We start from the raw sequence: 24,420 nt of genomic DNA on the forward strand, positions 1-24,420 counted from the left end.
GCTCCGGCCATCATACCCATGTTCCAGGAAGCAGAAGACTTCCCAGAAGTTGCACACACTACTTTCATTTATATCTCTTTCAGTAGGATGTGGTCACATATCCACACCCAGAGGCAATGCAGCTCAAAGGCTAAAAGAAATATAACCTTTATTTGGGGAATAAACGTAGAATGTAGACCTGTCTATAAGACAACTGACCTGGAGTGCCTGGGTGGCTCAGTCGGTTAAGTGTCTGCCTTCGGCTCAGGTCATGATCCCAGGGTCCTGGGATCAGAGCCCCACATTAGGCTCTTTGCTCAGTGGGAAGCCTGCTTCTCCCTCTGCCTGCCGCTCCCTCTGCTTGTTCTCGCTTGCACTTTCTCTCTGAAAAATAAATAAATAAAATTAAAAAAAAAAAAAAAAAGACAACTGACCTGATCTCTTCAGAGGTTACTGTTCTCTAGATTTTAAAAAACTAAAGAGCCATTGGGGAGCCTGGGTGGCTCAGTCGTTGAGTGTCTGCCTTCGGCTCAGGTCATGGTCCCAGGGTCCTGGAATCGAGCCCCACATTGGGCTCCCTGCTCCGCTGGAAGCCTGCTTCTCCCTCTCCCACTCCCCCTGCTTGTGTTCCTGCTCTCACTGTCTCTCTCTCTGTCAAATAAATAAAATCTTTAAAAAAAAAAAAAAAAAAACTAAAGAGCCACATAGGCGGGGCGCCTGGGTGGCTCAGTTGGTTAAGCGACTGCCTTCGGCTCGGGTCATGATCCTGGAGTCCCTGGATCGAGTCCCACCTCAGGCTCCCTGCTCGGCAGGGAGTCTGCTTCTGCCTCTGACCCTCCTCCCTCTCATGCTCTCTGTCTCTCATTCTCTCTCTCTCAAATAAATAAAATCTTTAAAAAAAAAAAAAAAAGAGCCACATAGGCGAGGCTTGATTGACAGTGGGAGATATTTTGGAGACAATAAGGTAAACTGGAGTATGGACTGAATGTTAGATGATATTTGAGAATCATAGCTAATTTCCTTAGGTATGATCATAGAGTTATGGTTTCACAGGAGCATGTCCTTATTTTTAGAAGATGCAAGCTATGAAATACTTAGGAATGAAATGCCCTGACATCTAGCACTTCCTTCAAAATGGTACATCAAAATACAATATATCAATAGGTAAAAATATCAATAGAGAAAACATGGAAAAGATAGTAAGAATTACTGAGCCTAAGTGGAGGGGGTATGGATATTTATTATACTATTCTTTCAACTTTTCTGTATGTCTAAATTTCTTATGATAAAAATTAGGCTAGAGCAATTCCCCATTTGGTTTGGCTATCCCAGTCTTTCACCTGAGGTTAGCTGCCGCCTGGAGAAAGGGAATGATGTTCCTATGGGCACTCATGAGTCACTCAGTTCAGAGGGTCTGCTAGTGGGTTGGCTCCCCACAGTCAGCCAGGGTGGATTCCAGAGCTTACGAGTGTGGAGAGAGAGGATGACATCTTGGCCCTCAGCTTCTGCAAGGACCTTCCTCCATTACCCAGGATACAGCATGGCAGCAAGAATCCACGAAGGCCATCACCCATTTGAGATAACAACATGGCAGAGGGTAGAAAATGAATCTACTACATTAAATCATCTTATACTGTGAAGGCATCAGTGGTGTATCAGGACACTACTGGGTAGAGTACAACAAACGCTAGACTTAAAACCAGAAGAATCTGTCCTCCCTCCACCGTTTCTACTCATAACATCTGTGGAGCATTTCAGCTTCCTCCTCTATAAAATGAGGATCATGATCACTGCTTCCCCTACCTCACAGGGCTGTCTGAGGACCAAAGAATATATTGTGTGTAATTTTCTGTAAACTTACAAATGTACAAGATTATTAGGAAGGTGACCTTCTTGTCCAGAACTTCTTCATCCCATTAGGCTCCCATGCAATTATCCACAGACACCAGGACCAAATGAAATGTTTCAAAATTCTGCTTGCAGTGGTTTGGAAGTATCTCCACAAATTCTTTGGTTTTCCTCCCTTCAAAAATGTAACCATTTTTCCCCCTCCCCTTGAGTGTAGGCTGGACTAAGTGACTTGCTTCTAACATAGGGTTGCCAGATAAAATCCATGATACCCAATTAAATTTGAATTTCAGATAAACAACAAATAATTTTTAGTGTAAGTATGTCCCAATTATTGCATGGGATATACTTACACTAAACGTTTATTCACTGTGTCTCTGGAATTCAAATTAAACTGGGCATCCTGTTGCTTGTGTTCGTTAGTTTTGCTAGAAGTGGCAGCCCTATTCTAATGAACAGAATGAAGTGGTGTACGTAACAGTACATGACTCCAGTACTGTGTCATAAAAGGCATTGTAGCTTCCACCTTGCATTCCTCTCTTGCATGACTCACTCTGGGAGAAGCCAGATGTCATGGTTTGAGGATCCTTGGGCAGTCCTATGGAGAGATCTACTGACACATCCTGCCAACAGCCAGGACCTACTCCTGAGCCACAGGAGTCAATCATCTGGATGTGGATCCTCCAGCCCCAGTTAAGCCTCAGCTGACTGAAGCCCCAGCAAGTGTCCTGGTTGCTATCTCATGAAAGACGCTGAGCCAGAACCACCCTACTAAGCTGCTCCTGAATTCCTGACCCAGAGACACCATGTGCGATAATAAATGATTGGTATTTCAAGCTGCTACATTTTGGAGCTTCGGGCTCCACCCTGACTGGCACTGAGGTGTCTACAGAAGGTTCCCCACCTTTCCCGGTCTCTGAGCTTTGATCACCATACCCCATTCTACCACCTTATTTCAGACCAATCAAGTGCCCAGGACAAGTATCTCTGAAAGCTTTTTTAAAATAGTAGGAAGTCTATCTGTTAAAAGAAGATGAACTTTTTTTCTTAATAGGCTCCATACCCAACATGGGGCTTAAACTTGGGACCCTGAGATCAAGAGTCATATGCTCCACCAACTGAGCCAACCAGGAGCCCCAAAAGAAGAGGAACTTTTGAGGAGAAAAAGGGAAAGAGGACTAGTAATACTTTTCGGAGGTCCTGTGAGGCTCTTTCCCTACATCAGAAGGAGATACTTGGGCCCTGAGGCCCAATTCTGCTGATTCCTGGCTGCCTGGTTTGGGGAAGTTACTTAATCTCTCAATCCCTGGGTTTATTTGTAAATACAAACATAATAATGCCTATTTACAGAACTTTTATGATGATGAGAAATATTTAAAATAATGTTCATTAGGCAGGTAGGATGTGCAAAGCTCTACTACACTTTATATTTAATCCTTATCCAACCCTTTGAGATGGATAATGTCTTTCTCTTCCTTTTACACTTGGGAAACTGAGGCACACAAAATGAACATGACTGCCCACAGATAATAAGTACCTAATGTGCCTGACACATAGTACACATCTTTGTAAAAGTTGCAGTTAGGATATCATGTAATCCTCCAAACCATTGGTTTTCCAGGTGAAAAAATGTGGCATCAGCAGGGTTAGTGGGTCTCCCAGGGTCGAACTCCAAAGTCTGCACTCTTTCCCGCCCCCCGCCCAAGGACAGCGAGTCATGGAGTGAACAGAACTCCCTGTGGTGGTCATTCTCCTGGTATTATTCCCACCCCCACAAACTGCCCCCCCCCACCCTCTGCTGGTGCTCCTGGCTCACAGGAGTTTCTAATTGCTGCCACAGGATGCAATGGGCCAGACACCTAAATCGGAGACCTTAATTCATATCTGGTCCACAACCCAGTTTTGATGGACTGGTACAGCATGAGCTCAGATTTTAAACACTGGAGCTGCCACATAAAACATGCAGATTTCTGCCTTCTGTGAGCCAATGACATGCTGGCTGGCCCTCCTGGGTGGCAAGCCACCTGGAGCAGAAGAGTACAGTCTCTTTCGAGATGGGGCCTGTGCCTTCCCATCTGCCACTGAGAGCAGAGCTGAAGGGCCCCCAGTGTCCTGCACACTCGATTTTCCTGCCAAGAGGCACTGATTGAACACCACCAATGACCTCCTGAGCTATCCGAGTCACATCATTGGCCCTGAAATGAAGGTGAGCAAATCATCTCAGCTCTGTGTCTCAGTCGCCTGCTTGACCTTGAGAACACCATTCTGATGGGATGTTTTCCTGCTCCCATCCTCATGGATGACTGGACAAAAAGTATTGGCTACAGAACCTGACCCAGAGCAGCCTATCAGAAGGTCGGCAGAGAAATGGCTATTTTCCAAAACAGTGGCTGTGACTTGATGGACCTACCCCTTCAAGGGAAACCACTGTCGGAAGGAACCCCAGCCCCTTTGGATACAGCGCTGTGCCCACTTGTCGGCTCCACCAGCAGGAGGCTGACCTGAACAGGTAAGAATGGGAGAACCCAGGGAAAACTATTCCCCGTCTGTTTTCCTTCCCTGGGGTCTTAGTGGAAGCCTCTCTCTCTCTCTCTCTCTCTCTCTCTCTCTCTCTCTCACACACACACACACACACACACACACAGAGAAATGGATGTGGCAGTCACTCTGGCTGCAGCCCAATGTGGCTTGCTAAAGCGACAGTTCCTGTTCTCTTTTTCCACAAGGAAGAGTCATAATGTAAGCTATTCCCAGGGAGAAAGTAGAGAAGGAAGAACAGCTTATTCCTGACCCTTACTTGGAAATTCCCATGTGGGGCCACATAAGAGGAAAGGGGACCCTCCCTACCCAAGTTGGAGAGAAAGTATAAATTGGCATACCTCTCTCTAATGACGATTTAGCAGTTAACTACCAACAATTTAAGTGCCTATAACCTTTGCCCAAGCAGTAACACTTCTGGGAGTCAATTTTACAGAAATTCTACCAGAAGAGCAAGAGATACAGAGACCAAGAGACTCACTACAGCACAGCCTGTGATGGAAGCAGTGAAGACAGCCTACACACGCCCAGCCATCAGTAATCGTTGGTGCGTCTATGCGGTGGAAAACCACAGTTCTGTTAGAAAACGCACGGTAAATCTAAGAGAAGAACCCTGAAAAATTCCATGATGGTACGTGAAAAAAGCAAGTTGCAGAATACGATTTAACTTATTAACTGCTTATATTTAACTACTGGGAAATTGGCCAGGCCAATTATGCACAAAACACAAAACATAAGAGTGAACAATGTATTAGCAAATGGTATTAGCAACTCTGCTAATGGTGATTCCACTCAAGGATCCTGGACCCCAAAGGGCTGTCTTCTTCCCCCAGAGAAAACGCTTGCTTTTAACAGGGCTCGTGTGATTAGACTGGACCCACCTGAATAATCTATCTTCAAGGCGGCTCCAACGTTAAGCCACGCAACTTAACAGTGATGGGAGGGATATCTCATCATGTTGCTAGGTTCCAGAGATTAGGACACGGCATCGGGAACCAGGGGGAGACATTTCAGAAATGCTGCCTACCACACAGCCCGTAGGTGAAGTGACGTGTCAGTGCTCATCTCCTGATTTTTGATGGTTGTGTTGTGGTTGTGTAGCAGAATGTCCTTGTTTGCAAGAAATCCACACTACCATATTCAGGATGATGGAGCACCAGACCAGCAATTTACTCTCATATGACTTGGTATTAAAAAACAGTCCTTTGTATTATTTTCCTAAAATTATTCTATACATGTGTGCGCAGAGAGAGAAAAAAGATAGCTATGGACACATGTGTTTGTATATAAAAAGAAAAATAGCTGGAAAAATTTAGAAAGATAGATTCAAAAGTTACCTGTGATTACCTCTGGGAAACAGAGTTATTTAAGGGGGAAAAGAGGTCCACAACTTTTATTTGGGGGCTATTTTTTAAAAAACAAAAAACAAGAGAAAGGTCTTTGAAAAGGAGAGCAGGAGGCTGGCTGAGGGTTTCATGACAGAGAGTGAGCAGATACAGGAGGGCAGGGCTGCGGCCAAGATTCAACCATGAGGCAACGGGATACATCAGCGCCGTTACCATCCTGGGCCTCTCGCAGAGCTTCCGAGAAATCGAATTTAGAATAAAATCCGTATTGAGGTGATGGGAAAAAAGGGAGTTTCTGCCGGCTGTGAGGGCGCACCAGACCCCAACAACACTGCCCAGACAAGGTTTCCAGCTTCTCTGCGCCATTTGCTTTTCGGTATTGAAAAAACTGGTGTTGCTCGATCTCTTTAGTTAACAGTACACCTCTTTAGCATCTTGTCTATTGTCTTCAAGCACCTTGAGAACCCTGTCTGCCCGACGGCACTCCAAGTCACAGATAATAAAGAAAGGGGACAGCAAGCACATTTTCCTGTGATGGGTTGAATTGTGTCTCCCCAAAATTGCTATGTCAAATCCTAAACCCTTGAACTTCAGAACGTGCCCTTATTTGCAGAGAGGGTCTTTCCAGATCCTATCTTTACCAAGGGAATCAAATGAAATTGAGGCCATCGGGGTGGGGCCCACTCCGACATGACTGGCGTCCTTATAAGAAAAGATGAGGACCCGGACGCACAGAAGGAAGACGATGTGAAGACAGAGGATGGCCACCCACGAGCCCAATTCTTGCGACTCTGTCTGTTTGAAATATTTTCAAAATAAAGTGAAAACTTCAAATAAATAAAAGTGAAGACAGAATGAAAGAGAGTCAAGCTCATCGGGAGCCCGGTGCAGATCCAAGGCAGCACAGGCCTGCGAGGACCTGCAGCATCGGGGCAAAGCCCGGGGGCCTTCCAGAAAGGGCTGGGATTTAAATCCAGGTTTTAAATGGCTTTATATTTCCCTCAAGTATTTTAATGTCCTTGCACTATTAAAGAGATTTGAGTCTAGAAAGAATCATGAATGCAGTTCATGGTCCGACGCGATAAAAGAAAGCCGTGTATTGATTCCGGTGACACTCATGATTGGCTTTGACAAAAGTCGGGCCGGAGGAAGGGCTCTTGTGGGTTGGGGAATATCGCTCTCCTCTCTCAATTCAGCCACAAAGGCCCGCCTGCTTTAGAAGATTCCAGATCTGGCTTGCCACCAACAACGTCCTCACCTCCGATGATCTGCTCCAATGGCATCTGTGATTCTGGTAAAACCCTGCTCCCTGGAAAAAAGGGAAAACAAAGCAATTTCAGCAAATGGTGAAGGACAGGCCCTGCTCTCGCTGGAAGCCCACGTTCACCTAGGCTGTCAACGCCATAACTGCACCTGCTTGTCTCCCCCGTAGCATGCTTCGTGCCTCCACCTAGGTCTTCACACTGGGAAGGGAACCAATGTCAAGTATTAACAGCTCCCTGACCTCAAGCCAATGCTACTCAACAGGGATGCTGCCCGAACTCCTCAGGCCAATAAACACCACCGTCTTGGAAGTTAATCTTGAATTCCTTGGCCCTGTTTGTCCTTTGTCAGTCTGCCTGTGTTTTTGAATCCTTTCTGAATGAGGAATAAGTAGAGACAGGTGAATAGCATCTCCTTCACTTGAGTCATTCTGAATTGATACCACCTGAACGTCTTCTGTTTCAAGCCACCCGTGGCCCCACTCACTTCAAAAGGGCCTCCAGCTCCCGCTTGACCCTGCCCACCACGGGCGGCCCGCGGTAGGTGAGGGCCGTGTACAGCTGCACCAGGGAGGCCCCCGCCCGGATCTTCTCCAGCGCGTCCTGCCCACTGCTGACCCCGCCGACCCCAATGATGGGGACTCCGCCTGCACCGGAACACATGCAACAGCGTGAGGAAGGGCAGGAAACGCGAGCACCTCAGCTGGCCTTCCGCCCTCCGGCCCCTGGTGAATGCAGCAGTTCAGGGAACGCTGATTCGGATCAAACCCCAGAGCCCGACAAGCCGCACGCAAATGTGAAGACACAGGGACCAAATTCTTGCCTTTGGTGAGTGCATACATCTCCCGGATGGTTTGGGTTGATAAGTCCCGGAGGGGCTTCCCACTCAGCCCTCCTATTTCAGAGCGCAGGGCACCCTGGAGGCTGGCAGGGCGGCTCACTGTGGTGTTGGTGATAATCAATCCATCGATGCCCAACTGCAGTGTGAGACAGAGAAAGAGCCCTCCAGTCAAGGCACAGATAGAGCTGGAGAAGCTTCCCTGAGGGTCTGAGCCAGGAGCCGGGCCAGGTGCCCACACTACAGCCCCTGGAAGCAAGAGCCGTAACAGAGCTCACTGTGCTTCTAGAACAGGTTCTGGATGAGCCTCAACATAACCAGAGCAGCCATCACATATCGACTACCCATAAGGTTCCACTAGGACAGGGTTTAATCCTTAGAACCACTCTCTTTAGTCCTGCTGAAGGTCCCTAGGTAGTAAGTGGTGGAATAGGATTTGAACCCAGGACTTCCAGGTTCAGTCTGTGTTTCCACTACTCTCCTACGACACCGGGACCTGGGGTCAGACTGGAGAGAGGGACAGAATACCCTAGTCTGACCCAGGATGCAAGCACTAGCCTTAGAGCCCTTGCTGGATGAATGTGAGCAAAGAGGGGAGGGAAGAAGTACAGGAAAATGACGCATCCCAACATTCGCTTTGTATTCTGTGATGAGTTACATCGTGACAGACACTAAACCAGCTCTCACTGTCACAGAAAGGAAGCCATGGGCTATTCCAGCTGGCCAGATGCCCCCCCCAACCCGGCAGTGAGGGGCGTCCCAGGGCCCAGCCCAACTCGCACCTCTCTCACCACATTGGCGATATCCTCCTTGTCCTGGGCTGTGAGGTCAGGTGCAATCTTCACCAGCACGGCTGGCTTGCGTGCTCCCTTCAGGGCGTCCCTCTCCTGCAGCACCTAGAGCAACACGTGGCCAGAGATGGGGACCCCTGAGGCCACAGCCCCCAGTGCCCCTGACCTGCAGCCACAGATCAGCGTGTTCTCACACGTAAGCACAGCAACATTTCCTTTTCCGGAAATACAGCTCTCAGTTATGCCACAGACACCACAAAGATGGGTCTGATTATCTTGAACCAAGGGATCCCCAAGATTAAGTCCCTAATGTTGTCATTGGTATTAGCTAATATATGAAGGTTTATTTAGACTTTTTTCCTAAAAGAGATAACAAGGAAATACTGTCACAAGTACTATTTGATAAAGAGTCATCCAATTCATTCACTCAGTGTGCTCACTGCTAGGGACAGCGAGACCCAGTCCCCTGCTCTCTCAGACATTCTGGTTTAACAGCAGGGACAGGTGACTGAGCCATTAATCACTGTTGAGCGTAATCAGGGTTACGATAGGGGATTACGAGTATAGAAGGGGGTCCTATCGGTCCAGGCGCTAAGGACAGCTCCTCGACAGTGACGCTGAAGCTTCCTTCCCTGGAGAGAAAGAACCGGACAGGCTGGCGAACGGAGCCCGGACATGTAATTGCCTACCTTGGTCAGCAGGTGGCGCAGCTCCGCCTTTCCCTGAAGGCTCCGCAGCCCAGCGGTGTTGGGACTGGACACGTTCACTACCAGGTAGTCAGCCAAGGGGCCCAGGACGCGAACCCCCTCCGCGTAGTCCGCAGCAGCGTCCACCGAGGTCTTATTCTTCCCCAGGTTTATTCCCAGTGGCAGCCCCTCTGTGAAGATCGCTCGTCAAGATTTTGTCCCCAAACGCCATTTCCCGTGCAACATGCTCAGGATGCCCCGCGCACCTCCGCACGGGACCTTCCCGGTCGGAGGGGCCAACACCACGAAAGCTGCGGGCGCGGCTGCCTGCTCACCGAGAGGAGCTCACCATCCTTGCGCAGCAATGCCCGGGCAACTACTAGGATGTTTTACTGCATTGTGCCCTTTTTCTTTTTTAAAAATTTAGTGGAAAACGGTGAAATTGGGAGTGCAAATACTAGCCATAAAAAGGTAGGGCTCTTTTAGAAAAATACATTTCAGAAACATGCTATGCGTGAAAGCAAGAGGTTGTCTGTACTTCTAAGCTACCGCGCTATCTGCAAAGCTCACTGGTATGTCAGCGCTGCTGGCTGCTTTCTTGCAGCTGGTGGTTGGGAAAAGACCTGGAACAGCAAGTGAGCCCCCAAAACGTGTGTCAGGTCGGTGGGATCAAAGAGCAGCATCTAGTGTTGCTAACCACCTCCTCATACCCTAAACTGGTCACCCTTTTAACCACCCCCTTGAAAGTAAATATTCCCTGGGGGGAGGTGAAGATGGGGTTAGCGCCCAATTAGACAAAAGCTCCACATGACCTCCAAGCTTCCCAAGTCCAGCCTCCACCAGGCCAAGCCATCTGTAAACTGATTCTTCCCTCACGGGTAAGCTGGCTTTAAAAAGAGCATCCCTTTCATGCAGCTAATGGGTCTTCCATCAGCAATTAGCTGCCCAAAGGGCCAAGACTTTGAAGTTAGAAATTTCTGAATTACTCTGTCCTCAAAGGACACCAAAGCTTTTGTCAATTATGTTCCTTATTGTGCTCACAATAAGCTGTCTTCAAGTCTTCTAGCTGCTGGAAAACAACATGTGCAGAACTCTGCTCTAAGATTCTGCTTCACTCCAATCAATGTGCGTGTTGGAGTGGGGTGAGAGGATGGGCAAGGGAGAACAGGGGAGAAAGCTTGCACTGGGAACAAAGAAGGAAAGGATTTAAAAAAAAAAAAAAAAAGGAAAGGAAGGCAAGAAGGCAGGAGAGTATCACAAGCCATGGAGGTCCTATTATAAGGCTCAAAGTTCCCCAAATAGGAAGGTCTATAGTACTCAAGGTCTGCTTCTACCAAAGCCTGGGATTTCCAAACAAGGTCACTTCCTCCTAAAATCAGAGATTGCCGACTGACTTGGCCCTTTCAACCTCACTTCCTCGAGTGAAGCTCATGTCCACAGGTTTTTCTCATCTCACTACCAAGCCATTTAATGAGACTAAACTCCTGGAAAGAGGTCCAGAGGGACCCAATGAGGAAAATGGCCACAGCCCCACACAATCTCAGAGGGCAACTGGGAAGGCATGGTGAGGACAAAACAGTGCAACAAGCACTTATGTGCAGCCTGAGGGGCAGCAAAGCAGAGCCCCCAGAGAACATTCGGCAGCATCCCTGAAGGTAGCCTCCTGACATGCATGGTGTTTCTGAGCAAGTCATGATGGGTATTTTCCCAAATGCCAAGATCAGCTCTCCCTGAGTAGGAAGGAGTATGAGTAATTTTAATTGTCTTCTTTATGCTTCGCTGTACTTACTAATGCTTCTGTAATTAACATGCATTATTTACATACACACAAAAGGACAACAAAGCAAGACAGGAAGATGGCGCTCCAGGCCCGCTCACATCTCAACCACCCATGTGACCACTGAGGAGCCGCTCTGTTCTGCTCACTTCCAAGCTGCCCCAGTTATGATATAACCCAGGTTATATAACGAGGCAGAAACTAAGCGAGTCTTTGCTAAATTGTGAAATTCAGTTAAAATCTTGGTGGCTGTGTTAAAGCCAGGAAAATTCCCGAGTTCCATAGTGGTTTTTTCCCTATTACTCAGTCAGGTTTATTTCACTAGGAATGTTCCTGACGTTTCTCCCACAGGTTTCCTTCCAATAAATGAAGAAAGCCCCTCTAGAGCACCCCCGTTTTACCTTCTGTGAGCCTGGCCTGTTTCTCCTGTCTGGCCCGCAACCTGTGTTCCACCACCGAGAGTCCGTGACTGTTAAATCCGTATCTGTAGCACAGAAGTGGGTAGGGAGGGGACAAGGTTAGAGCCCTCGGCCAAAGGCAGAGACTTGGGAGAGATGGCTTCATGGTCATTTCCACTATACTTCTGACTTTTAGAAACAGAAAAAAAAAAAATCAGAGTCAGTTCTTAGACTTCCAAAGTCTAAACACCCCTGGAACTCCTAGAGAACTTGCCAGAACACCATCAAACATAGAGGGAAAGATTTAAATTTGTAAACAAGCTGCTCAGGTACCTAGCACTGGCAACAGCCCAGACACGCCACATAGCTGCCCCAGACCTGTCTGGATCGGCCCCCACTCCTTACTCACGTACTCCTCCCACCCGGAGTGGCTTCTCTGGCCACGCTATCTTCCACCTCCTGCCAGCGTTCCACTAACGCCCTCCCGGAGAAGAAATAACCAACGCCTATTGGCTAAGCTGCTTTGTTACTTGCAGCCAAAACCACCGAACAGATACATCGGCACCTGTTTTTGTGGACTTAATAAATTATTCCATTCATTCAGCATGTGTTTACTGGGCACCCACTCCGTGCCTCCCAGAGCAAGGAGGCTGAACACACAGGCTCTCCTCCCTCAACCACTTCTTGCCTACGGATTCTGCTGAGTACCGTTGTCCTGGTACCTGCAGTTACTTGGGGAAGCCAAATCCTAAATCTGTTTTGCCTGGAAATTCTGAAGATACCAATCCCACCTGCAATGCAGCAGAAAGATCAATAACTTCATTTCCAATGCTGGAAAATTTCCCTGAAACAAGCACGATAAAGCAGGATGTGTGGCCAAATAAAATTCCCAGAAGGCAGTCTTCCAGAAGGCCATCACTGGGCCCAAAGGTGCCTATCAGAATCTCCCAAGGAGGTTCTCAAACCTCTGTTACCAAAAAGTAGCAACTTTTTCATTTTCTGGGTTTGCTGCAGTGAATATTGCCTAGGGATTACAAAGAGAAGGGCTTTACACGATCTAGGAGGCTCTCTCTTACTAAAAGCAGCTGTACATGTGGATTATTAAATTTTTCAGTTTACTAAAGGCCAGGGCTACACCGTCCAATTCAAAAACTGCTAGCCACATGTGCCGCTGAGCACCTGAAATGGGCCAGTCCAGGGCGCTCCAAGTCACGTGCACCCTGGATTCTGAAGACTTAGTACCAGTAAAACGTAAATAGCTAATTAATCGTTTTTATTTTGATTATATGTTAAAATGACATTTAGAATACATGAAGTATTTATAGTTAAATATAATAATCATAAACAATAATTAAATAGACTATGTTATTAAAATCAATTTCACCCATTTCTTTTTCCTATCTTACTGTGGCTACACGAATATTTTAATTTACACACAGGGCTCACATTCTATTTCTACTGGACAGTGCTGGGCAAGGGCACTGGAGTAACAATGTGGAAAAAGCAAAAGTTCTAAAGTCAATTTTAAGTCTAAATCCGTACCCAAGCTCTCTCGCTTATGATGCCATGATTATAGGTAAGTCATGTAGCTCTCTGAGCCTCAGCGTGTATATGCATTAAACTAGAATACCAAAACCCGCTTTTATGCCTGCACACAGGAGATGCTCAACATGGTTCCCGAACATTCCAAATAGCAGAAAAATGTCCACACTGTAGGACAAAAAAACCCGGCAGATCTTACATCGCTGAGTGCCCTGCTGGGAGGAAGGCCTCCCCGGTTACCTGCGGGCTATTCATCTACCTGTTAATGACAGCTTGGTCCTCAGGGAGGCGGAAGACTCTGGGTCTGGGGTTTCCTTCCTGAGGTTTCGGAGTCACACTGCCAATCTCAACAAAACCAAAGCCCATCTTGTAAAGTCCATCCACAGCTTCCCCATGCTTATCAAATCCTGCAGCAATTCCAACTGGATTTCGGAATTTATGGCCCAGGACTCTCACTTCCTAGGAAGAAGGAAACAAAACCAGAGGTACACAGGCTATCCCGGTGTTTGTCCAAGGGCAGGCCACAGCACGTCTAGGTCAGAACTACCTACAGAGCTTGTTAATCAGGAGGTGTTCCGAGAGCACCTACCAGCATGTCAGAGTCTTGAAACGTGGCACGAGGAAGGAGCCCCAGGGAGGTGACGCGAACGGCCAGCCTGTGGGCTGACTCAGGGTCCAGAAGCCTCTGCATAGCCGGCATCAAGTGTTCAGTGTAGAAATGTTCATCCCCCATAGCTGTCAGGTAGGAAGTGAAGAGAAGTCCTCCACCCCCCAGGATGACCACAGCATCCTGGGCCCGCTTCTGGGGGGGAAAAAAGGCCCACTGAGATTCCTTCCAGGCCAGACTGCAGTAACTTCTCTGAGCCCTTTACACCCATGCACACAGGACATAATGACATGTCACATGAAGCAATGTCCCTAGCCTTCTGCTAACACTGGCCTCCTTCATTTCTAGTTCTGCTCACACATTGGCCTCTACTTTCAGTGGCTGTATCCACACTTCTGACAGTCATCGTGCCCTGAAGGACTCCAGGCCAGAGGTTTCACGAGAGGCAGTATTGCCTCCTAGGGGACCTGTGGTAGGTATTTTGGAGGAATGCTAAGAGATTTAGTGGGCAGGACTCAGTAAAGGCAGACATCCTGCATTGTTTTAGGCTATCTGACAGATGAATTGTCCCTGTCCTGTATGACTTTTGAACATCTTACACTCAGTATGTATCTCTTTATATTATCTGAGCCTATATTCCACCACATAAACACAAACTATCTCCTGCACAGTTTTCATATACATTGACTTTTCCAGGAATGCAATTCCCTCTAAACTGAGGGACAATTGCACTATTTTGCACAGAACATTACCAAGGGTTGTTCCCCATTTCAGAGATCTCAGGAATGGCATAGTGCTTTGCTTGGGTGTTTGACAATAAAACATACCCGAGGCGCTAGAATTTCTTTTTTTTTTAAGATTTTATTTATTTGTCAAAGAGAGCTTGAGCACAAGCAGGGGGAGCGGCAGGCAGAGGGAGAAGCAGGCTCCCCACTGATCAGGGAGCCCAATGCGGGGCTAGATCCCAGGACTCTGGGATCATGACCTGAGCCTAAGGCAGATGCTCAACCGACTGAGCCACCCAGGCATCCCTGAGGCTCTAGAATTTCTAAACAGAGGCTTAAACACCTGACTATATCTCACTAAGTGAGTCATGCTGTAACATTTACATGCTGAAATGCATGTTATTTTATTATAAATTCCTTTAATTTCTCTTTTATATTCCAGTTAGGATATTAGTTGAACTTTTAAAATTATACAAAGATTACATTATATATAAATTCTACTTCAGGATAATAAAAGCAGTTGCAAAATATTTTTTTAAAAAGGAGCATCAGGTCTTATTGAGTCAAGAATCACTATCCTGTTCAAAACGTGCTTCATAATGCTTTTCTCTAGTTATCACTGCCAGGTGATGAGTCATTCATTCATTCATTCATTCAATCATCTGCCCAACAGTGATAGAGCACTCTGAGGTGGGCTAAGCAGGGTCCCTGCCTCTCAGGAGGAGACAGTCACTAGTCAGTGATCACGCAAATATGTAACTGTGAGGACTGCCATGAAGAAAAAAATGTATAGGGTAATAACAGAACCCAAACCAATCTCAGAGGTAGAGGAAGGCTTCCTTGAGGAAGTGACTTAAAGCTGACATCCAAAGGATAAATAGGAGTTAAGTGGACGCAGTGGGGGTCAGGAAAAAGTGTAAAGGCGCTCTCAGTGGCAGAGGGTAAAGAGATGCACCCAAGGAAGAGGGAAAGAAGAAAGACTTGTTGGAAACCAAGGAATGAGGAAAAGCACGGCTTAAAAAGGAGCTGGGGAGATAGGCAGGGACCCTGGCCAGAATAAAGATTTGAGTTTTGCTCCCTACACAAGTTAGTGACGTGATCAGATCTGCCCTTGAGGATCACTCCCAGCTGTTAAATATAGAGCAAGTATTTATTGTCTTGCTTCTAGTCTCCAGCGGATTGTAGGAACGCCCCTTAATATCAATCAACAAGTATCTGGACGCGGTTACACAAGCCCCTGCCCTAAAATTTCATCTAGAAGGGTTGAGGCCATGTCTTAGTGTAATTTCATTGCACGTTGGATCCAGCACACGATGTTAGGCGGTCATGTGTTCATTAAACGCCCGTGTGCCAGGCTCAATAAAAGTCAGCCCACGTGCGTTGGCAAAGACATGCATCTATCCAGACTGGAACGTGCCGTTACACGTGTTAATGCACACGCACGCATCTGCAGGTGCCTCCGCCCACGCACAGTCGTGCCCAGGGAGCCCACGACCTCGGAGCCGAATCCCGTCCACACCTCGCCCAGGTTAGCCCACTATTCTCCTCTAGCCCCCACCTGACCCACACTACTCGCAGCCGCACAGCCCACTTTCTGAACTCACTTTGAGCTGTCTCCACGCCATGCTCCTTCCGCCACTAGACCCGCCTCTGGCTCATTTCCATTGGAGGAGATGGAGGTGAGCCCTCCAATCACCGCCCCTGCAGCTGCCACTTCGCCAATCGTGGGGCAGGAGGGTGGGGCGGGCCTCCCCGCGGCGGAAAAGGCCTCGCTCCGCCCCGAGGGTGTGTCTGGACGCCGGCGCGCGCAATCACGGCGGCCACGCCCCTTCCGCCCCAGGCTCTGGGCTCCGCTGCTGCGCTGTGTGGAGCTGCGGGGCGCTGGCGTTGGGTGGTGTGCGCCCCAGCTCTCTGGTCCAGCGACGTGGGGGAGAGACATCGCATATGTAGATCTTCAGTTCTAAGCAACAGTCTCACCAATATCTTGATCACTTAAGCAGAACATTTGATATGCTTGTGCTCTCGGTAAACCATGTATTGAGAGTATATATCAGACACCCTAAAAAGGGTTGGAATGAATTACCGCACTGTGTAAGATGCCCGAGTTGACCTCAGAGAAGATTCCATCGCATCAGGTTTCACTTAAAAATGCCTAAAACGTGTGTATGTACGTAAGTATGTCTGTTAATGAAGGTGTTGGGAAATCTAGACTTTGTAGCGAACTCCTGCACCCGAACGGTTGCATTGAGGCGAAGACTTGGACTCCTGTTTAGAAACCTTCCAAATTAATTGGATACTCTTTTTCCTGGCATTTCAAGACATTTCAGCTTTCTAGTTTCAGTTCCCACTACTGTCTCCCCAAGTGCCCACCCCCCCCCCGCATTATTTCTCTTTATAAATACTTTCCACTTGTATGCATTTACTCACATTGACTCCTGCCAGGATGACTGTTTCCTCCATCTCAATATGGCCAAGTGCTGGAAATAATTTCTTCCTCATCTGAGCCTTCATAGATACATGCTGTACCTGTCCAGTGGCACTGTATTTATTAACTACAATTGTTAGGTCTTTTTTCCCTTAACTAGACTGTAAACGTTTTGAAAGTAGGGAACATGCCATATTTATCTTTCATTTGATTACTGCAGTGTTTTTCAAACTGAGGGAGTGTATTCTTGGCATAGACACTTAAGAGCATATTTGATACTGGTGTCTTTCTGTAATGATTTTTTAAAGTAATATAGGCGTCATTTGGGCCATTTGGACAACCAACTGAACCCTGAAACCTACCAAGCTATTTCAGTGCCCACATTTATTTGTATTCATTATCATATTTTGGTACCAAGAAAGAAAAGTGGCTGAAATAAATGATGGATGTCCTGCAGGTGAAGGATAAATGACATGCTGTATAAACAAAGGTTTTTCAGCAAATTAAATAAAAGTGGTGAGAGAATGGATTTTCCCTACAGCATGAAGTAGTGTGCATGCCAAATCAAAACAACCTGTGTGGTCATAAGCTGGTACCATGTTTATCTGTCAGATAGCTATTTAGTGTAGCACGTTTTCATTTCATTGATTTTCAGTTCTGTTTGTATTTAATTTGTATTCTTTCATCAGATATTTATTTTTTGGTTTTGATATTTGATTTTTGGTTTATGATTGTGTAAGAGCTTTAGCATATAGTTCATCCCTAGTTTTATGTTTGAATGTATTTAAAAAACAGAATGCAATAATTTAAATATGTCCTGGGGGTCTGTAAGAATGGTTTCCTTTAAACACACACACGCATAATACATTTCTCAATTTTTAGTAGCACTGACTTAGATATTCATCATCTTCTACTCCTTTGTAGCCTAGGCTTAGCAAATAAAGATCTATTCTAAAGCTGAACGCACAGCCGGTTGTGTAGACACAGGTGGTGGTGCCCTGTAAATGCCGATTGCTTTATTGATCTTTGCTGTTTGTTTTCAGCTTATAGGGACTCCACCTGGGTTCTTAAAAACAGGAAAACACAAAGCCTTTTATCTCCTTGACAAATTATTCCCTATTCCTAAAAGAATGATACTAATAAATATGACAAACCCACCAAGAATATATTTAAAGGACCAGGCAGCTGCTGAGCCCCCACACTGTTCTTGCTCACAGCTCACAGAGAAAATGTTCTTCAGGGGAATAATCTGGCTTTGGTTACCCATCAGAACAGGTATCATTCTAGGAAGTGAGCTAAATATCCCAGAGCGACATGGTAAAAATAACTGTTATCAGCTTAACAGGTTTCACTGCAGCTACGAGGAGGCAGAAAATTACTGTCGTGTCCAGGGAGGACACCTTGCTTATACTTGGAACCTGAGGGTCCGGGATCTTCTCTGGGACTCTCTGGAAGAAGGGAGTAAGTGGTGGATTGGGCAAAATCTAAAGCAGCTGGGAAAACGTCAAGAAAAAAACAACCCAGGTAAGGCTCTGAGACAAGTGTTTACAAAGGAAAAGTCCTTTCCTTTTATTCTGGAACAGGAGAAAGAAAAAATTTTCCATCTTTCTGCTTTTGTACATAGAAAAATCAGTCGCTTTACTTCATTACCACAGTTCCTCTGAAGTATTTATATTTTTGGGCTTCAACCTTTGATTTGTCTGTGTAGCAAAGATGATGAGATTTTCTCAGAGTTTATCAAAAGCTAACCTGATATTTCACTGAAAGTAATGTGTAGGATTCTGAAGTGGGAAACCTTTTATGGCCGCTTTGTTCCTGGTAAATATCTCTTCCTAATTCAGAAACCAGGAGAGACATTGATTTGCCTGTTACCTTTCTTACAGAGATATTTTCAAAATCATGCACCATAATATTGTGGTCTTGGAGAAATATCCAAGGCCCTGTTATATCACCATCATCTTCAGTGAAGTCTAGGTAAATTAATACGAAGCCTTGTGATAAAGAACACATTATATGAAAAAATAAATAATCTGTAATGTGTGGGCGTGGTGTGGAGAACAAAGGCAAAAGAAATATAGAAAAAAATTAAATCTCCTTACAACTTACAGCCCATTGACAAATTCTTGAGACAAGCAGGGTGACCTTCCTCCAGAAGCTTACCTGCCTCAGTGTTAATATTTTGCTAGAGCCAAAAGGCAACCTTAGCTTGACATTAGCCCAACTTCCAGGATCCTGCAAGTCTTCTTTAACATATAAAAATCCCTTTGGAAACTTCCTTTATCTCTTCCCCTCCCCGCAAGATATATGTTAGCAATCATCCTTCAAACATATGGCCCAGTGATATCCATCTGAAGGGTCTTGTGACTAAGGTTTACTAGACAGTAGAAAATGACCCCTCAAGGTCCAGGAAACCTTGCTTCCAAATTCCTTAGAGACTTCCGCTATCCCTCAGCTCTTCCCAACTGGAAAGAATGTAATCAGTCACTCCTCACAATCCCAGGCAGCATTTTCTGCCCACAGGTCCTGTCCCAATGTTTAATAAAACCACCTTTTTGCACCAAAGATATTTCAAGAAGTCTTTCTTGACCATTCGCTCCTGGACCCCCAACAACACATCACATCTGGGAGATATCCTAAGTTGCATCTATTAGAAGCTAGCAAAATTTGGTTTTCATATTTACTTCTTAAAAAGGTTGATTTTGGAATCTGAGTCTCATCTGGGTGTGTTCCTCTTTCAGCAGGTGTCATGCCCCCCTGGCCCCCAGAGCCCCCCAACTGCACTTACATGTCCTGAAACTCCAACTGGATCTCATCAAAAGTGGACTTGTGCTCCCTGGGGCATTCTTTCATTTGCCAGGCTGGTAAGTGATGAAGCCACATGCCACCAAAGTCATAATATCTAGAAACTGATTCTACATAAGGACGGCACGTTCAAGAATGTTATTGTTCACCTACTGAACTCTTTTCTCTCTACCAAGAGGAATTACACAGTACGAGGAGACTATTACACTTAGAACGTAATTTCTTAAAATGAACTTAATTCTATCTTAGTGTTGACCTAGTCAGTGGACCTCATTTTGTGACGTTGGAGAGTAGAAGGTGTTGTGATGTCAAGAGCAGAAGAGCTCCTTGAGAATTCCTACGTTCTTTAAAAAAAAAAAAAAAACGGATAGTAATCTTTAATTTGTGTTGTCTTGATTATCATGTATGTGCTGGTGACAGCCATTTATAGACTTACAGCTAGAGCTGTATACTAGAAATTATCTTTTCCATTGGCCTCCAAATAGAGGCCTTTCCAGACCAAGATGAAAGACCTGGAATTAATTCTCATTTACACTGGAGACCTGAAAAGATAAGAGGAGAAGTTGCAGTACCAAGAAACAGAAGGACCTCAGGTAATGGGTAGTGAAATCAATTCCTGCCTGAAACGTTGCACAAGATTAGTTTAGTGCTGAAGTGTGTCATCATAACATGTACCCCATCAATATTTGTTGCATTCTGTTTTGTCTCATCTTATTGCAGTCTTTGATCTCATTTTATAGGTACTACTTTATTGATGGGCCTTTGGCCATCTTCTTTTCACATGTGTCCTAATAAAAGACAGGGTTTTCTCCCACAAAATTTCCATCCAAAGTCTTCTTCAAGTCCTTGCAGTCTTTCACATTGTGGTATTCTGTCTCATTTTTTTTTAATTTTGAAAAATAAATACTATTTGGGGAAGATGCATTAGCCTGAAATGACCTCAATCAATATCAGTGTTGGATGATTATAGAGATCGCCTGACCAACCAGGTAGAAAAAGAGACAAATTTAAAGTGCATGTAGTGATTATTCTGGGGGGTATGACCTCACAACTTCCAAGTTTTAGATGTCTTTGTCAACAAGCCCTCCAAGGATCCCTTAAAAGAGCAATCTAGAAAGTGCTGTTGTAGAGACATGAATAACTATCTTAAAAACAAACATAAAAATCAGCTTTTCCAACTGCTTTTGTAATTGGGTACTTGTGAGGTGGGGAAGAAGTGTTTCGTGATAGCAGTAGATGAAGGTAAAGTTGGTGTAGTTTTGAAACTGTTAAATAATTACAGAAGTCGCTCTCTTGATAATTAAGGCACTGAGACTGAGGATGCATTTGAAGAGTTTCGGTAAAGCCATGTCATGGAAAGCAAGTTTCCAGAGAGCAGTGCGCCTAAGTTAACACACGACTACAGATAACATGTGATTTTAAACATGCCTTTGTAGAACAAGTTAACTAGACATTTGACTGTTTCACCTATATCCTTAGAAATGACATAGTCAAGTTTGCCCCCAAATAACTATCTTTAAATCTCCTCATTGAGAAAGAAGGGCATTGCCTTATCTGGGGAGTTGCCTTATATTTATGTACGTATGGCCCTTTAAAAAAAAATTTTTTTTTTCAATTTTTAAGTAATCTCTATACCCAATGTGGGGCTCAAACTCACAACCCTGAGATCAAGAGTTGCATGTTCCTCTGCCTAAGCCAGCCAGGTGCCCCCCAAGGTCCTTTGAAAATTTTGTGTCACTTTGTTTTACACGTGTTCCTATTAAATTTTGTGTAAATGGGTCTAATTATTTGATTCTGAGAATATTTTTATAGTAGAATTTATCATATTTAAATGTATTTTAATAACTGATGTCATTTCTTGCCTTCTTCTGTGCTTTTGGGCTCTAATCCTTTCTTGCTACTTTCTTCTGTCCTTTGTTGGAATTTTACTCTTCCGTACTCTTGTTTAATTGTTTGCCTTCAAGGAGTTGTTCTTTTTGAAAACACATTCCTGCACCTGTGTTTCTCTGATGGTTGGACTCAGGAGTGAAACAGTCTCTTTTGAAGCCCCCTCATCTGGTTAAAGGAATATAGCACATGTTAGCTTTTCCTTCCCCACCCTCCCTCCATAGATTTTGTTAGTATGGTCTGTGGGTTTTATTCAGGTTATGGTTATATTGGTTTGTTTTTAATAGATTTTATTTATTTACTTATTGATTTGAGAGAGAGTGGAGGGAGGGGCAGAGGGAGAGGAAAAGGGAGAGAATCTCAAGCAGACTCCCCATGCTGAGTACGGAGCCTGACGTGGGGCTCAATCTCACGACCCTGAGATTATGACCTGAGCTGAAACCAAGAGTTGGACACTTAACCAACTGAGCCACCCAAGCGCCCCTGTTTTTTTATATGTAACTTAAGAATACCTTTAAAAAAAAACTTTTGTCAAAGCCATATTTCCAACAATTTAGAACGTATATCTGTTTTAACTGATTTCACATTTAGCACCAATCATTTTTATGCCATAACTTTACCCTTCTTGAGCTCTCAAGTTTGTATAGTCTCTATTCCAGTTGTTTTTACAAGAACGATCCATTGGTGGAAATATTTTGGCAACTCAAGGATACTCAAAATGTCTTTCTTGTCCCTTCCCAATAGGCCATGTTTTAGCAGCATGTACAAGTTAAAAACATAGGGTCAGCTGCTGTAACAGAAGTCAGAATGGAAGCTTGAACAAATGGAATTTCCTTTCTCTTCCACATCACAGTGTAAGTAAGCAGACCAGGGCTGTTAAGTAGGCTCCACAGCTTAGGAGACCCAAGCTCTTCCTGCCTTGTTCTGCTGTCATCACCTTGTGACTTGCATCTCATCGTCTATAAAAGCTGCGTTAGCTCCCCGCCTCCGTGTTCCCATTCTATCAACTGGGAAGGGGAGAAGGGAAAATGGGAAGCCTGATCCTTTCCTTTAAGGGCACAGCCTGGAAATTGCACCAGTTACTCCTCGTATCCCGCTGGCCAGGACCTGATCACGTGGCCTTCCTGCTGCCAGCAAGGAAGGCTGGGAAATGTAGTCCTTTAGTGGGGCTACCATGTTTCCTTCGAAGGAAGGAAGACCCAGCGGGGGAAATAAGCAGTAGTCTCTGCAATACAAGGAACATTATTTCCTTTGTCACTCTTGCCCTCAAGACTCTGCAGACGCCGTTCTCTTGCTTTTTGGCATTTATGGTTACCGTGGAAAAGACTATTGTTAGACTTTTTTTTTTTAATAGGTAGCCTTTTTTCCTCTATCAGATTGTAAAATTTTTTAATCCTTGTAATACGGAAATTTTCTTAGCAGATATCCAGGTCCCTTTTCACTGATTTTGCCTAGAACGTGATGTTATATATACACATTTTTCTATTCTCTTTTACATATTTACCACTTATATTTCATCAGTTCTCGTTTTATCCTTAAGAAATACCAGTTATTCAGGGCACCTCGGTGGCACCCTCTGCCCCTCCTGGCCCCTGCTTGCACATAGGCTGTCTCTCCAAAAAAATAAAGAGAAAAAAGAAAGACATGGCAACTAATCAGAAGAACATCTCAGAACTCTGTCCTCCCCCAGCAGTAGTGGTTAGAATGATTCTGCTGCTAAACATACATATCAGTCCTATCAACAGCAGAGAGACTGTTACAAGAAGAGATAAAGCAGGCTTGCTATAACCAGATAAATTGTAATGGGTCTAGAGCACATGCCTTGAAAGAAGTCAGCCTAAGTTAATAGCAAATAGCCATGTGTGTTAACACTGATAGTGCCTTCAGATCATGGTTTTCTTACTGGAAAATGTGGAAAGGGAATGAAAGCAATAACCGTGATCTGCTAAAATGTTGTCAATGATTATTTTCTAAAAGTATCAGACTACAGGGCCTCCTGGCTCAGTCTGTTAAGCGTCCAACTCTTGGTTTTGGCTCAGGTCATGATCTTGGGCTCCTGGGATTGAGCTGAGTGGGGAATCAGCTTCCCCTCTCCCTCTGCCCCTCCCCCCAATCGCACACTCTGTGTGTGTCTCTCTCTCAAATAAATGAATAAATCTTAAAAAGGGCGGGGGGGCACCTGGGTGGCTCAGTCAGTTAAGTGTCTGCCTTCTGCTCAGGTCATGATCTCAGAGTCCTGGGATCTAGCCCTGCATTAGGCTCCCTGCTCAGTGGGAAGTCTACTTTTCCCTCTCCCTCTGCCCCTCACCTACGCTCATGCTCTCTCGTTCGCTCTACTCTCTCTCTCAAATGAATAAAAAAATTTAAAAAAAAATTTTTTAAAGTATCAGATTATGGCCATACCACCTTGAATGCACCCGATCTCATCTAAAACTGTCAGAAATATGCTCTGATTTATTAATAGGGAGCTTCTCCTTTTGGTAAAATTATGAGGCAAATACTTCCACAGTAATATTTATGTACTGGCAACTTTACGATTGATGTGATTTAAATATTTTTATACTGAGGGCCTTTGAAGAGTAAGCAAAGATTAGACATGAGTGATTTGTGACACTTCAGCTCTGGAATCCTAGCTTGTCTACAGATTTATCATCAGAGGGAAATGGTCACTTTAGTTTCCTATATGAAATGATTCGCATTGTTTTTTGCCAAGAATAAGACGTCCTCAAATAAATTTCTACCCTAGACTTTTACTTGAACTTAGTCTGCTTTGTTCTTTCTGTGGCAGCTACTCATCCTGCAACCTCCTGTCACCACCCTGCTCACGCTGATCTTGTAAGTACGTCCCTTGACAGCACACATCTGGGATTAGTAATCTCTGTAATTCCTGGTAGGTCCCGCCGGAACGCCATTCTGGCTCACTGAGTGTCCCGGATATAGTGTTCTCATAAGGAAAGGAAAGTACTTAA

At 45.1% G+C, this 24,420-nt stretch overlaps 2 protein-coding genes across 2 annotated transcripts in view; one reads left to right on the plus strand and one right to left on the minus strand.

The window, feature by feature from the left end:
• Window positions 1-6,087: 6,087 nt before the first annotated feature.
• On the minus strand, window positions 6,088-15,980 carry DHODH (dihydroorotate dehydrogenase (quinone)). The gene is made up of 9 exons (XM_021703213.2): window positions 15,942-15,980; window positions 13,595-13,807; window positions 13,265-13,464; window positions 11,467-11,549; window positions 9,292-9,479; window positions 8,594-8,707; window positions 7,797-7,950; window positions 7,461-7,620; window positions 6,088-7,020 (listed from the first exon to the last, which is right to left on the minus strand). The coding sequence occupies exons 1-9, from the start codon at window positions 15,960-15,962 to the stop codon at window positions 6,966-6,968; spliced, it is 1,188 nt and encodes a 395-aa protein (XP_021558888.1). The 5' UTR covers window positions 15,963-15,980; the 3' UTR covers window positions 6,088-6,965.
• Window positions 15,981-17,991: 2,011 nt separating this feature from the next.
• Window positions 17,992-24,420, plus strand: part of PKD1L3 (polycystin 1 like 3, transient receptor potential channel interacting) — a 58,211-nt gene continuing 51,782 nt past the window's right edge. The window contains 3 exon segments of the mRNA XM_044922060.1: window positions 17,992-18,286; window positions 19,504-19,623; window positions 24,240-24,286. Of these exon segments, the coding sequence (XP_044777995.1) occupies window positions 17,992-18,286; window positions 19,504-19,623; window positions 24,240-24,286 (462 nt within the window).

Source organism: Neomonachus schauinslandi, chromosome 16 (genome assembly GCF_002201575.2).
Source record: "Neomonachus schauinslandi chromosome 16, ASM220157v2, whole genome shotgun sequence".
In the NCBI taxonomy this organism is placed as follows: domain Eukaryota; kingdom Metazoa; phylum Chordata; class Mammalia; order Carnivora; family Phocidae; genus Neomonachus; species Neomonachus schauinslandi.